This window comes from Phoca vitulina, unplaced genomic scaffold (assembly GCF_004348235.1).
Source record: "Phoca vitulina isolate PV1807 unplaced genomic scaffold, GSC_HSeal_1.0 scaffold40, whole genome shotgun sequence".
Lineage (NCBI taxonomy): Eukaryota > Metazoa > Chordata > Mammalia > Carnivora > Phocidae > Phoca > Phoca vitulina.
Window position 1 is genome coordinate 14,638,213 of NW_022589743.1, and position 12,560 is coordinate 14,650,772.

A 12,560-nucleotide genomic window follows, 5' to 3' on the forward strand; every position below is an offset into this window, starting at 1 on the left:
CTGAGGCAGCACCTTAACTCTTCCCTTCTTCTGCCCAACAGGCCGAATTATCTGCCCTTACTCAAGCTTTTACCCTAGCTAAGGGTAAAACCGCCAACATTTACACTGATCATTGGTATGCCTTTGGGGTAGCTCATGACTTTGGAATATTATGGAAACAACGAGATATCCTTACCTCCAATGGGAATAGAATTTAAAAATGGCTCTTATGTCCAAAAATTTATTAGATTCCATCCTTTTGCTGGCTGCTCCAGCTATTATGAAGGTTTCTGGGCATTCCAGACGTGACTCCCTGGGAGCCAAAGTAATCTACCTTGCTGATATTTCCACCAAAAATCCTGCTTTCAAGGAAGCCAATAGCCAAACCTCAGTCATGGTTCAAAGGGATGTTCTCCCAAATGATAATTTGTAAAAGTTGACAAGAGATACCCAACAACTGTCCCAGAGAGGGAAAAATTTAATTGGAAATTTAGTAATTATTGGCTCAATACCAGATAATTCGGTTTGGACCAAATAACAATCTGGGCCTACCAGAAATTCTAAATTCCCACTACTTGCCACTGTACGTGCATTCAACCATTGGTCTCCTAGCAAAATGATAGAATTCATAAACGGGTATTTGTGGGGAAAATTAATAAGGCCACAAAAAGTGCCCACTTCTCTTGTCCCAGCTGTCCAAAGTAGAATCTGGCAAAACCTGTTCACACAAATGGATTTCATACAACTTCTCCTCTCATTATGTTTCATGATATGTTGAATAAATCTGTTTTAGTCATGGTTTGTATATGTTCTCACTGGACCAAAGCTTCCTGTTGTAGACAGGCCAACGCTTTTTCTGTTGGAGATTATCCCTGCCTGGGGAAACCCTCTCAAACTTTATGGTGATTAGGGAACCTATTTTACTGGTCAGGTGCTTTGACGAGTCTGTGCTATTTGGCTAGTTTTACAACATATTTTTGTCTTGTTTTGTTTTAAGTAGGCTCCATGCCCAACCTGGGGCTTGAACTCACGACCCTGAGATTAAGAGTCACATGCTCTACTGACCAGCCAGCCAGGCGTCCCTACAACATTTTCATTGTGCACACCATCCTCAGTCCTCAGGGTTAGTTGAGCACGCTAAAGGCACCACTAAGACTCAATAGGCAAAATTTGTCAAGCCCCTCCAAAAACCTTAGCCAAAAGCCTTGCCATTGGTCCTTCTAAATCTCAGATCTACCCCTTAGAACAGGATATCCAATACACTTGGCCTCTGCCTCCTTTGACCCACTGTTGATCAAGGAGATAGACTTTAATATTGTAAAGTCCTAATTGCTTCTATTAAAAGTAACCATGCTTTGGGGCACCTGGCTGGCTCAGTCGGTAGAGCATGCAACTCTTGATCTCAGGGTTGTGAGTTTGAGCCCCACATTGCGTGTAGGAATTACTTTAAAAAAAGTTTCTGTTTAAAAAAATTAAAAGAAAAAAAGACCAGAAAGACTCTTCCGCCTCGATGGAAAGGTCCTTTTCAGGAACTGCTCACCAACTCTTGTGTCACCAAAGTCCAGGAAACAAACTCATGGAGTCACATGACACGAAACTTTGGACCAGCACATCATCTGATGACCCGAAAGTAAAGATTTCCAGGAATTGGAGCCGACAACACAGCTTTGCCAAGATGTCCAGACTAGGCCTGTACACCTTTTTCTTACTGTTGCTTCTTCTGTCTCTTTTGTGGCAAGAAAATGCTCTTGTCCATGTTTCCCAAACTCTTATGAAAGGGGGTAACCTCTTCTGTGACTATGGCCTTTCGGAAACAGTCTCATCATGATCCTGTGACAAAGGAATTTTTCACTTGCTTTTTCTGAAGGGTTAGAAGGTTCCGAATTCACGAAATTCTTCTTTCATCTGAACTATTATCTGACTCTGGATTCTTATTCACGTTCATGGTTTCTGAATTTACATCTTTACAAACTGTATTACTGAAAACCCGTTTGGTTCTAAACAGTTATTTTGAGATAACATTAGTGTTTTAAAACGTCTTTGAAGTTGTGCTGTTTTGCAAAAAGTTTGTTAGCTGTTGCTCTATGTTTATACCTGCCCTGAATCTTCCCAAACGCACCGGGTTCATTCTTTCAGAGCGTTCCTGCACATTCGCTAATCACTGCTCTCCGGTTGCTTTAAGCGGAGACCGCAGGAGGCATATGGGTTGCCAGGTCTGCTCTCACAGGACGGACCTGTCCCCCTCAGTCTCAGTAAGTGCCAGTTACTTTCAGACCTAGAGTCCTGGTTCAGAACCATGATTCCATTTGGAACTGTTATGATACCTCTTTTGTTATTTATAATTGTTTTAAGTTTTGTATTTTGTTGCCAGTCACACTGTAAAAAAAAACCAAAAAACAAAAAACAATGCACCCAATAAGGGGATGGTGGCTCAGTGCTTCAAGATGACCTCTGACACCTATGACCTTGAGAAGATACGGAGTTTAGATGGGAAGTACCTGAGACTTCTCCCTCCTAGTCTTCCCTATTACTCAAATGTGACCTTAAGTGGTTTCCAAGTGTTATGCACTTTCCCTCTGATGTAGGGCGTGACGAAAGATCTTGATCAAAAGGGGAAAACATGGAGATTAATAAAAGGAAACCTTGTTTAGAATGGAGTGGGGAGGGGCGCTTCCGTGGCTCAGTCTGTATTGGACATCCTGTTCCAAGGAGTAGATCTGAGATTTAGAAGGACCAATGGCAATGCTTTTGGCCAAGGTATTTGCAGGGGCTTGAGAAATTTTGCCAACTGAATCTTAATAGTGCCTTTAGCGTGTTCAACTAACCCCGAGGACTGAGGATGGTATGCACAATGAAAATGTAAGGGCGCCTGGCTGGCTCAGTCAGTAGAGCATGTGACTCTTAATCTCAGGGTCGTGAGTTCAAGTCCCAGGGTTCTGGGACCGAGCCAGGCATCAGGCTCCCTGCTCAGTGAAGAGCCTGCTTCTCCCTCTCCCTCTGCCTGCAGCTCCCCCTTCTTGTGCTCTTTGTCAAATAAATAAAATCTTAAAAAAAAAAAAAAAAAAGCAGCAGCAGCAGCTGAGATTTGCCAAGGCAGCAGAGAGCCCAACCTTATGAACCTCCTACCTCTGATAACCGGAATATGTAGCTCAGGTTGGGTGATCAGATCCCTCTGCCCACCCCATCATGGCACCGAGGAGGGTGCAAGGAAGAGGCTCAGGCCCTAGTTAGTAACCTCGCGCTCCCGAGAAGTACGGTTAAACTTCCATCAGCTAATGTGGGTGGCCAGCTTGCAGCTGGATCTCCACCCCTTGGGAATGCCAGGAAGCGTTGGACGATAAGCATCGGTGAGTTGGCCCTGGAGGGCCAGTTGCAGTTGGAGCCCTCTGCTGATACGGGTCTCACTTTCGTGGAGGAGACACTCCTGCCCATCCGGTCGTCGGCTTCAGCACCGCGCCCTCCACGCTCTTTCCTGCCACTTGGCGATGGTCGAGGTACCGGCCAACGCCTGGATTTACCCTCCCCTGCGCCCCGAGACAGCCTTGGCTCGGACACGGAGTGGGGTGGAGTTTACTCCTATCCAGCTCGAGCTCAGCTACACCAGGCCAATCTGGACCTGGAGCGCCCTCTGGCGGTGCTGGGCGGCGGGCCTGGACCTCCACGCGCAGTGCCAGGCTTTGGGCTTGGTCCCCGGAATGCGCTCCCGGGTGGCGGAGCTCTGAAAATCATTCGGCCTTGATTATTACCTCACCCCTCTCCAGGTCCGGCTCGGGGAGGCGCGATGCAGCCTTACACAGCTGCTCGGATGGGTTTGGACGGGGGTCAGGGAGAACCAGGGTACTGCTAAGGGTGGGTACGTCACTGTGGACATGCCGTTGCTGGGCCTGGAGTCATACGTGTTGTTTTTCTCTGAACTGGCCACTGCCAAGAAGATCTATACTGGCCTTGCTTGGCCTTTTGATGTTCCCCAACCTCATCACCACCGCTGTCCTTTCCTGGACATTGGAGCAGGAGGGGTGCAGCTGTTTCGGGACGCTGGGGGTCTCCCAGAGTAGAGGGAAGGCTGTCTTTACCACGTGTAATGTGCATGGGAGGAATTCCAGAAACTTTTTCTTTTCGCTGATGTCACCATCTCTGGACCCAAAGGTAGAGGAATCAACGTGGTTTGGATGTGGGTGAGATGGGGTTGAGCCCTGAAAATTGTGGAGACTCTCCATGGCCTCAGCCTCCAAAGACAGCTCACAGTAAAAATCTGGAGTGGGCAGTGGTGATGTCCACAGTCAGCAAATTTCTACCAGGTGCCAGAGAGGGCACAGGATTCAAACGTGGCCTGGACAAATCGCTGACCTTCTCTGGCCTTCCCAGGTAAGCGTGGACCTTCTGGGATGGTTCTGGGGTGGTCACGACTATTGAATACAGGGAATGCTGCTGATTATTGGGTCAGTGTGGACATGTCTTAGATTTCAGGTGGGTCCTGGTATACCCAGGGGTAGCTGCATGCGGGGCAGGTCGGGATCTACGTCACCTCAGCACTAAGGACTGGACAGCATCCTCAGGACAGTTTCGCAAAGCCAAAGCAGGGACGCCTAGTCGCTTACGCCCACCGAGGGTGGCCCATAGAGGCTGCCGGCAGAACCCTTTTGGAGGGGCCTGAGCTTCGGGACCCCGGCCTTGAGGGACTTGGGGCCTGACATCTGCACTCATAGGGTTGGGATCTGAGTTCCAGGAGTTACAGACTCTGGGTATCAAATAACCCTTTGTAGTGCTTCGAATTACAAACTTTTAAAAAATTCAATCCATTTCTTTACATATATATTCTACATAAGTTACAAATCCTCACTTCTGCCACTCTGCTAGAACTTTTCCAGAAAAGCCTCCATTTCTTCCTTGATCTTGTTTTCTACCAGTAATGCGAAGTTACTGTGTTTTGAAGGTTATAGTTGTTTGTAAACACCTGTTTGTTGGTCTTCCTGGCTAAATGCTGGGCAAGGCCAGTGGAGGTCGCCATGTCAGAATTGTCTCCAAGAAGGGAGGTAGACACAGGGATGGAATCATAGCTTTGCACATGGCCACCTCGAGGCTGTGCACGTGTGGCGTGGCCCCCACCCACGGGAAGAGCGAGTCCATCAGCTGCATGATATGGAAATGGGTGAGCTGCTCCCACAGCCTTGTGCTGAAGTTGTGCAGAGAGACGTCCTCGACCTTGGCGGCCCGCGGCCCCTTCATACCACCCAGCGAGCCCGCGGCCCTCAATCATTGAGACTCTGGCTCTGCTCAGATTACATACGCTTTTACACATGGTCTTTTCTGTGCTTCTCAACAGCTCAGGAGAGCAGCCCTGCACATCCACACTAATAGGTGAGGGACCTCAGGGAGGGTAGAAGTCACATAGCCAGGGAGGGGTTTGAGCCAAGACTGGAACAATTGCCTTGGTCCTTGCAGATTTATCCACAAAAACAATGACAATCGTGTGGAGCCCTTATAGTAGTGGGATCCTGAGGGCTGATGGGCTCAACACAAGGGAGGAGGGACTTGGGAGTGAGAATGACTTATGGCCCTAGGTGGGCACTGCGCATGTGGGGTGGGAGCCCTGGTTAGGCTGGGCAGTGCTTAGGGCTTTAAGGAGGCCCAGGCTGCTAATGAAACATGACTGTTCCTAAAGCCTGAGGTGCCACTCAAGGCCCATCACAGTTCATCTATCCAGACTCGTTAGGCCAGGACCCCCTCCTTTGGGCCAGAGCTCACTCATCTATTGCCTGACCAAGCCATCCCAGCCAGGGCTGGGACTAGGGTGAGTCAAGTAAGGAGCCTAGGGTGCAAGATTTGAAGAGGCATTCACTGTCAGGACCGTGCAAGTGCAGGCTAGCACCAGCAGGACCCTAAGACAGAGTCTCTTCTACCTCCCCTCTCCCTCCTGCCTTCACTCTAAGCTTTGAGTTCCTAGAGGGCAGAGACTGTGCCTGCTACTCCCTTGGGGCCCCCGGCGCAGCATGTGGGCCGTGCAGTGCTGTTCTGAGAACTCTATAAACATTTGTCCGTGGTCAAGCCTCAGCTTTCGTTCCTGAAAGAAAAAGAGTTTAAGCAGGGAAGAGCATGTGTGTGTCACTCAATCTAACCGATTCTGGTTTGGCCAGGGTCTGGACTTCTCATTTGCTAAATATAAGCAAATGGAATGTCGAGGGGGAGAACCCAGTGCCCTTGCAAGATTCAGAAAGTCCAAGTCAGGGGCGCCTGGGTGGCTCAGTGGGTTAAGTGGCTGCCTTCGGCTCAGGTCATGATCCCAGGGTCCTGGGATGGAGCTCCGCATGGGGCTCCCTGCTCAGCGGGAAGCCTGCTTCTCCCTCTCCCACTCCCTCTGCCTGCCACTTCCCCTAGGGACGACAGCGAGATCTAATCCGGGAAGTCAAAGCAGCTACTGGATGTGCATCGAGTGTATCGACTTTCTACTTATCAGGACTGGAGCAATGAGCAGGATCGATCCATTGCTTTTGACTGCCAGTGAGTGCTGCGCGCCGATTGGTCCGGGTTAAGGAAACGACGAAAAAAAAGGCGTGCACGTGGGAGCCTCGGTCAGAGACTGGCGCGTCGGGTGGGAACGAGGCCGGTGAGGGACCATGGCGTCGCTCAATTGCAGCGCCGTCGTCTGCGTGATTTGCTTGGAAAAACCCAAATACCGTTGCCCCGCCTGCCGCGTGCCTTAGTGAGCGCAGGGGTTGTGGGGAAGGGGACCGGGCGGGGGCGGCGGGGGACCGGGCGGGGGCCCCGGGAGGGTCCGCACGACCTTCCGGGCTGACGCGGCTCGTGGCCTCTCTTGTTACAGCTGCTCGGTGACCTGCTTCCGGAAGCACAAAGGTAAGGCCCCGGCGTCCCCCCCGCCCCCCGAGCCGCCGCTCTCCTCGTGCGGGCAGCCCCCACGTCCCGCCGCGCTCCCTCCCGGCCTTGCCTCGCCCGATCCTGTCGGAGCCCCAGGGGGAGCCTCTGCCTGTGAATGCCTCCCCGGATTTTGAAGTCAGAAACTTCTGCTCTGCCTTTTCTCCTACAGATTGTCCTTCCCCCCCCCCCCCCCCTTAAAAATCGGCGACTGCTTTGGCCGTCGAAGTCAGCCCTAGCAGTTTCTTCATCTTAGTATTCTGACTCAGAAGCTGCGCTGGCTGCAGTTAAGACCATTTTCTTTAAGTGCCTGGCTAGAAACAACGAGGTGGATCTGTTTGCCTTAAGGAGTGATTAGTGCTGTTAAATCTACATTTTGACTACAATCGGGAGCCTCTTAGTCCTCAGAGACCGTTCCCCACGACCTCATGCTGAGTTGACTCTGTGGTTAAAGTCCTATTGGTTTTTTGCGTCTAGTGTGATTCTACCCGCCGCCCCCCCAGTCTCTGGCTTAGAGGTGTGTTTCAAGCTGTATTGCTCCGCCTGCTGTTTTTGTTTTTTACCCTAGTATCTCTGGAGCATTTTCAAAGGAAATTTGTCAGTTCAAGATAGAGAGGAAAGAAGTAGAACTGTTTTGGTGGAAATAGGGTTGGGGAGCCAGGTAGGTTAGCTTTGCTCTGCCTGTGCAGCCCTGGGTGGCCCCTCTAAGAACCCCTAGGGCAATTCGGGGCAATCTGGAGCTCTTCACAGTGTGGCCCTGCTGCTGCCAGGGTTTCTCCTAAAATGCACATTTGAGTAATTCACTCCCTTGTTGAAAACTCCAGCCTCTCTAGCAAAGGGAGGCCGTGGTTCTTAGCCTAGATATTGCTCTCCCTAGGGAGACACATTGTGACAATGTGTCTCAGTAGCTGAGGAGGGTTGGGGTCACTTCTGGCAATCGGTATTTGTGCAGATAAACATCCTTTGGTGTGTGAAACCATCTCACACTGGTAAAGACCCTTCCACCCTGAATATCACAGTGCCTTTGATGAGAGACACTGGTCTTGGGAAGAAAGGCCAACCTCCCGTGTGGCATTCTTCTCCTGCTTCCTCCACTTGCAACCCAGCCACCTGCCAGGCCTGCCCCGTCAATCAGCCGCTAGTCGCGCATCACTGTGTCCTTGCATGTGACCCTATTTTTCAGGGGTCTGGTCCAGCTGTAGACCTTTCCCTCTGCCGGGAATGCTCTTTCCACCTGGCAGCACCTCCTCTTTGTCTCCCAGTCCTTTTAGGTGACATCAATCAGACTTATCCCGGGCTCTAGCTGCCAGCCATAAGGCTCAACCCCTTGAGGTGGGCCTGATGACTTTCATCTGTGTCATCCCAGTGGCACGTAGTACATGAAAATTTGGTATCTGCAACTGCTGAGAAAATAATTCGCTAATTGAAGTCAGTGTGCCACTTAATCTTGGGGAGAGCCCTGTGAGGTTAGGCGGGGTGAGGAGGATGGGGACAGATCTCAGGGTGCATGAGGCCTGCTTCCTCCACCCTCTGCCAGGCTCAGGATTGCTTGTTTTCTGGGTGCTGCCCTTTGATTGGATCCCTCAGTTCCTCTGCGTCCATCTCCATCCCCACCCACATCCCTTACCACGTACATGTTTCCCACCTAGATGCTGGCTCGGTGGGGAGGTGCATCTGATTTGTGTCTCTTTCAGAGCAGTGCAACCCTGAAACTCGTCCTACTGAGAAAAAAGTAAGGGCAGCTGTTACGGCAAAAACTATAAAGGCTGCGGAAAACAAAGGTGGGTTGCTTGACTTCAAAAAAACCACCTTGGAAGGGGTTTCAAACAGAAGCTGAAGGAGGAGACGTGGGTTGGGACAGGGAGTCAGGAACGAAGGCTTCATCTTAGCTCAGAGCACCAGGACGGGGGGCACCTGTTGTGTATTTTAGAGCAGCCTGAGGGCATTGTTAAGGACAAGAAATAAGGGGGTGAGAGGCAGCTGGCTGTGGTGTGGGGGTGAGGGGTGGACCCTGCTGGCAGGAACCTTCTCCAGTCATAGCTTCAGGTCTCCCTCCCTGGGCCTGGATGGAGCGGTCCGTTCACCTGAGCTAGGCTCAGGTGGGAGGCTGCCTTTGACCTAGCTCACCTCCCTGCTGCTGGGGGCTCCTCATGGCTTATTGTGGGAGTGGGCTGTCAGCCCATCCATCTCTACAGACTTCAGTATCCCCTGGGTGTCAGGCACCATGCCAGCGTCCGAAGGCAGCCCCTCCTGGTGCCAGCAAAGAGGTATTGAACATTCACAGCGTGGGATAGCCTATTTCTGCCCTTTGAGAAGCTTCCTTGTTGGGCTTAGGCAGTGTCAGAAATTTTTGGCCATGCTGAAAGCACAAGGTATTCATGGTAGCAGGTTTTTACAGAGCACCTAGTTTTTTGGCCCCTGACAGGGCTGGAGCCATAGTGAGGAGAGCTGGGGGGATAAGAACTGGAAAATCAGGCTCCTGGCCCAAAGACCACAGAGAAACAAGTAGAACAAGCATGTGAACATGCTAGGATGCATTTGTTAAACTCCCCAATTCTTAGCTTCACCCTCCTTCCCCAAAAAGAGGAACGTTGGTAAAGTCACAAATTCCAGAAAAGGTCATTTTTGTTTTGTCCGTACCTGCTCGCCCTGCTGCTGTCAGTCAGTGGTGTGCACATCTATCTGTTGGAGTAGTCCGTCTGGCAGCTAGGTTTCTAGTCGTAATTAGTTGTGTTCTGTATTCCTCAGATGATGATGAGGACTCTGTAGCTGACTTTCTCAATAGTGATGAGGAAGAGGACAGAGTTTCTTTGCAGAATTTAAAGAATTTAGGTAAGTGTGCTGTGCTTGCTTCTTTATCAACCACTGATACATTTAATCCAACGTATAGAATGTGATTCTTTTTTTAAGTTACTAAATACAGGTGACCTTTGAACTGCACAGGAGTACGGCTCCCTTCTGTCCACCCTGCAGTTGAAAATTTGTGTATAACTTCGGACTCCCCCAGAACTTAACTACTAATAGCCTACTGTCGACCGGAAACCTTACTGGTAACGTAGTCGATTAACACACAGTCTGTCTGTTGCATGTATCATATGCTGTATTCTTACAATAAAGTAAATGAGAGAAAAGAAAACGTTAAAAAAATCACGAGAAAATACATTTACACCACTGTATTTATGGGGAAAACTCCATGTATAAGCAGACCTGTGCAGTTCAAACCTGCGTTGTTCAAGGGTCCCTGTACTTGAGTGTGGCACGCAGAGCCCTTCAGCCACATGACCCCGTAAACACTCAGGGCTTCCACACTTCCCCGCCTTCTTACAACTCCCTCGGCCTGGAATCCTATTGGTTCTGTGAGTTGGCAAAATTCTCCTCCCTCAAGCTTGGTTCAGGTTACCCTTCCTCAGCTCAGTTTTTCTTGATCTTTTGTCTTTCTCAGAAGCAAGCACTTTTCACCTTCCCATGGGGCCTTGCAATATACCACTCGTATTTTATGGTACCTTCTCTCCCCCACACCGGTCTGTAGGGCAGGGGCCTGCATTTACCCCACCTCCCCAGTGCTCTGTACGTGGTCTAGCCATTCAAGCAGACGGTAACCCCAGGAGTTGGGAGTTTTAGAGGGATGAGGATGTTCGTAATGCCCGGTGTTTCTGTAGGCCCGTGCGGTCTGGCCTTGGGGCCGTTCTGTGGCCCGAGTGATGAACGGGCCAGGGTAGTTCCTACACGTGGGAGGTTTCACTTCCGTCTCACCGTCAGGCCCACCCTGCTGCGCACCCAGTCCCACAGCAGGGAGGAGACAGAGGGCAGGTGTGAACGGTTTTGTAAACTAAAGCACCACGCAGATGTTGGCGTCTGTTCGTTGCTACTGAGCCTGCAGTGAGGGCCATGTGCTGGCTTCTGCAGCGTTCAGAGTCTTCGGTGTAACTCTCCTCATCAGGGAGGACCTTTAGGCCTGTGAAGAATAACGTGCCAACAACTTCATGTTGTTTGTTGTATTTGTGCTGGTATTTTTTCTTAACTTGAAATGGCGTAAATTTATAGAGATGCCAAGAACAAGAATGTGTGATGGCATTTAACTGGAAATCATCTGCTATGCTGACCTCCTCTTGTTTATGTGGAGCACTGGTTCCATTTTTGGGTTTAAAGGTGGAGGGGATGCGGCACCCTTGATCTGTACTACATTGGACGCATTAGCTTTTAGCTGTCTCCATCTCTTCCCACTTGAACTCACACTGGCTTTCTTGTTCATTTTTAAGGAGAATCTGCAGCATTAAGAAGCCTGCTGCTCAACCCTCACCTTCGACAGCTGATGGTCAGCCTCGATCAGGGCGACAACAAGGCGAAGCTCATGAGAGCCTGCATGCAGGAGCCCTTGTTTGTGGAGTTTGCGGACTGCTGTTTAAGGATTGTGGAGCCATCCCAGGATGAGGATTCCTAAGATGGATTATTGTGCTGCTCCCTGGAATGTGTGCATGACTCTTAGAACCTGCCCGCACCCCCCAGGAGAAGAGCTAGCGTGGGGCCCTCAGCAAGGGTGCTGACTTCCAGGCCGGCTGCTTAGGGTGGACCGTACAAAGGCTTTATCTCCAGCACTGTAGGCGTGGGTTTCAGGCAAGAGGAGGATACTCGAGGTGACAAACCCTTTATGGAGGGAGAATTTGACATTCTGATGGTGGTGTTTAAATGTTTTAATTTTGGTAGCGTTTAGACATCACACATGATTTGTCAAGTTTCATACCCATTTGAGTTAAAACTTGCTCACTGTTGCTAAATAAAATCAGGATATGGTGATTCTATGGTAAATGGCATTGTTTATCCTTAGTTCATAATTGCTTGAAATTACGTTAAATAAATCAACACATTAAATAGTAAGGTTTTGTTCCTTTCAAAGGAACTAAATGCAAATATCCCAGTCGCAATTTGGGGGCTACTTTCAAGCTAACTCGGCCTGTTCTGTTTGCAGGGAATCGGGGGTGCCCCACTGTAGTGATGGACTACACAGCTGAGTCGGATCTCTGAAGGTAGTAAAATGGGGGAAATCCTTTGTGGCCCTGAGGTTTCTTAGCCCTGAGTTTGCTAACCAACCCCTGATGTCTGTCAGGGCCTGAGATGTCCACGGAAGCCCCAGGCAAGTGCAGGGGCCGCGGCAGCCGTCGCTCGCTCACAGGAGCTTGGAGTCGTTGTGGGAGTAGTGCGGTGGCGTTGTGTGGATTAAATGTCTTTGGCAAAGCAGATGGCAGGAAAAAGCCTTGTAGACACAAAGGCACCAAAGGGTTGCCCAGCCAGGTGGGGCTAGAAGGTGAGAAGACCTCACCTGGGGCCCAGGCTGTCTCTCTCCAGCAGAATCTGATTAAAGCCAGTAACACTGTAGGGTGAGGGTTCAGGGCAGATGTCTGCGTATGGCAGGGGAGACTTTCTGCAGTGGAACTTGATCGAGCCCTGGGTGGGGGGGAGGGAAGAGAAAGAGACCGCTGAACCCCAGCTCCCAGGAGTGCCAGCCCTCCAGGTGCCCCCCCCCCCCCCCCGAGCCAATGCTAGAAATGTGGAGATGTGGACGAGCACTGGTAAGAGACCAACAGCAGGAGCAGGATTCGGTTCCTGCTCTTTGCTCATTCTAAACCAGTGGCAAATTAAAATACAACATTTCACATCCATTCGGTGTGATGGATGAGGGAGCTCTCCCCTAATAAGAGTATTACCTGCCACAG

At 50.3% G+C, this 12,560-nt stretch overlaps 2 protein-coding genes and 1 pseudogene across 2 annotated transcripts in view; 1 reads left to right on the forward strand and 2 right to left on the reverse strand.

Annotated features, from left to right (window-relative positions):
* Positions 1-4,729: 4,729 nt before the first annotated feature.
* LOC116647385 lies at positions 4,730-5,351 on the reverse strand (annotated as a pseudogene).
* A 1,155-nt stretch (positions 5,352-6,506) lies between these two features.
* ZNHIT3 (zinc finger HIT-type containing 3) lies at positions 6,507-12,163 on the forward strand. Its single transcript, XM_032428737.1, has 5 exons — positions 6,507-6,679; positions 6,800-6,831; positions 8,544-8,630; positions 9,598-9,681; positions 11,109-12,163. Exons 1-5 carry the CDS (start codon positions 6,594-6,596, stop codon positions 11,288-11,290), a joined length of 471 nt encoding a protein of 156 aa, XP_032284628.1. The 5' UTR covers positions 6,507-6,593; the 3' UTR covers positions 11,291-12,163.
* The window catches only part of MYO19 (myosin XIX), a 31,037-nt gene continuing 28,399 nt past the window's right edge, over positions 9,923-12,560 (reverse strand). Inside the window, exons 23-24 of the mRNA XM_032428729.1 lie at positions 12,167-12,291; positions 9,923-10,804 (exon numbers count right to left, since the gene is read on the reverse strand). Of these exons, the coding sequence (XP_032284620.1) occupies positions 10,786-10,804; positions 12,167-12,291 (144 nt within the window). The 3' untranslated portion in view covers positions 9,923-10,785. The remainder of the gene's footprint in view (positions 10,805-12,166; positions 12,292-12,560) is intronic.

What these genes read in the sequence shown, in the direction of transcription:
- ZNHIT3 (XM_032428737.1), top strand. Translation starts at nt 6,594, where the DNA reads ATGGCGTCGCTCAATTGCAGCGCCGTCGTCTGCGTGATTTGCTTGGAA. An exon ending in CTGCTTCCGGAAGCACAAAG is followed by an intron (nt 6,832 to 8,543) that starts GTAAGGCCCCGG and finishes TGTCTCTTTCAG; the next exon opens with AGCAGTGCAACCCTGAAACT. An exon ending in GCAGAATTTAAAGAATTTAG is followed by an intron (nt 9,682 to 11,108) that starts GTAAGTGTGCTG and finishes TTCATTTTTAAG; the next exon opens with GAGAATCTGCAGCATTAAGA.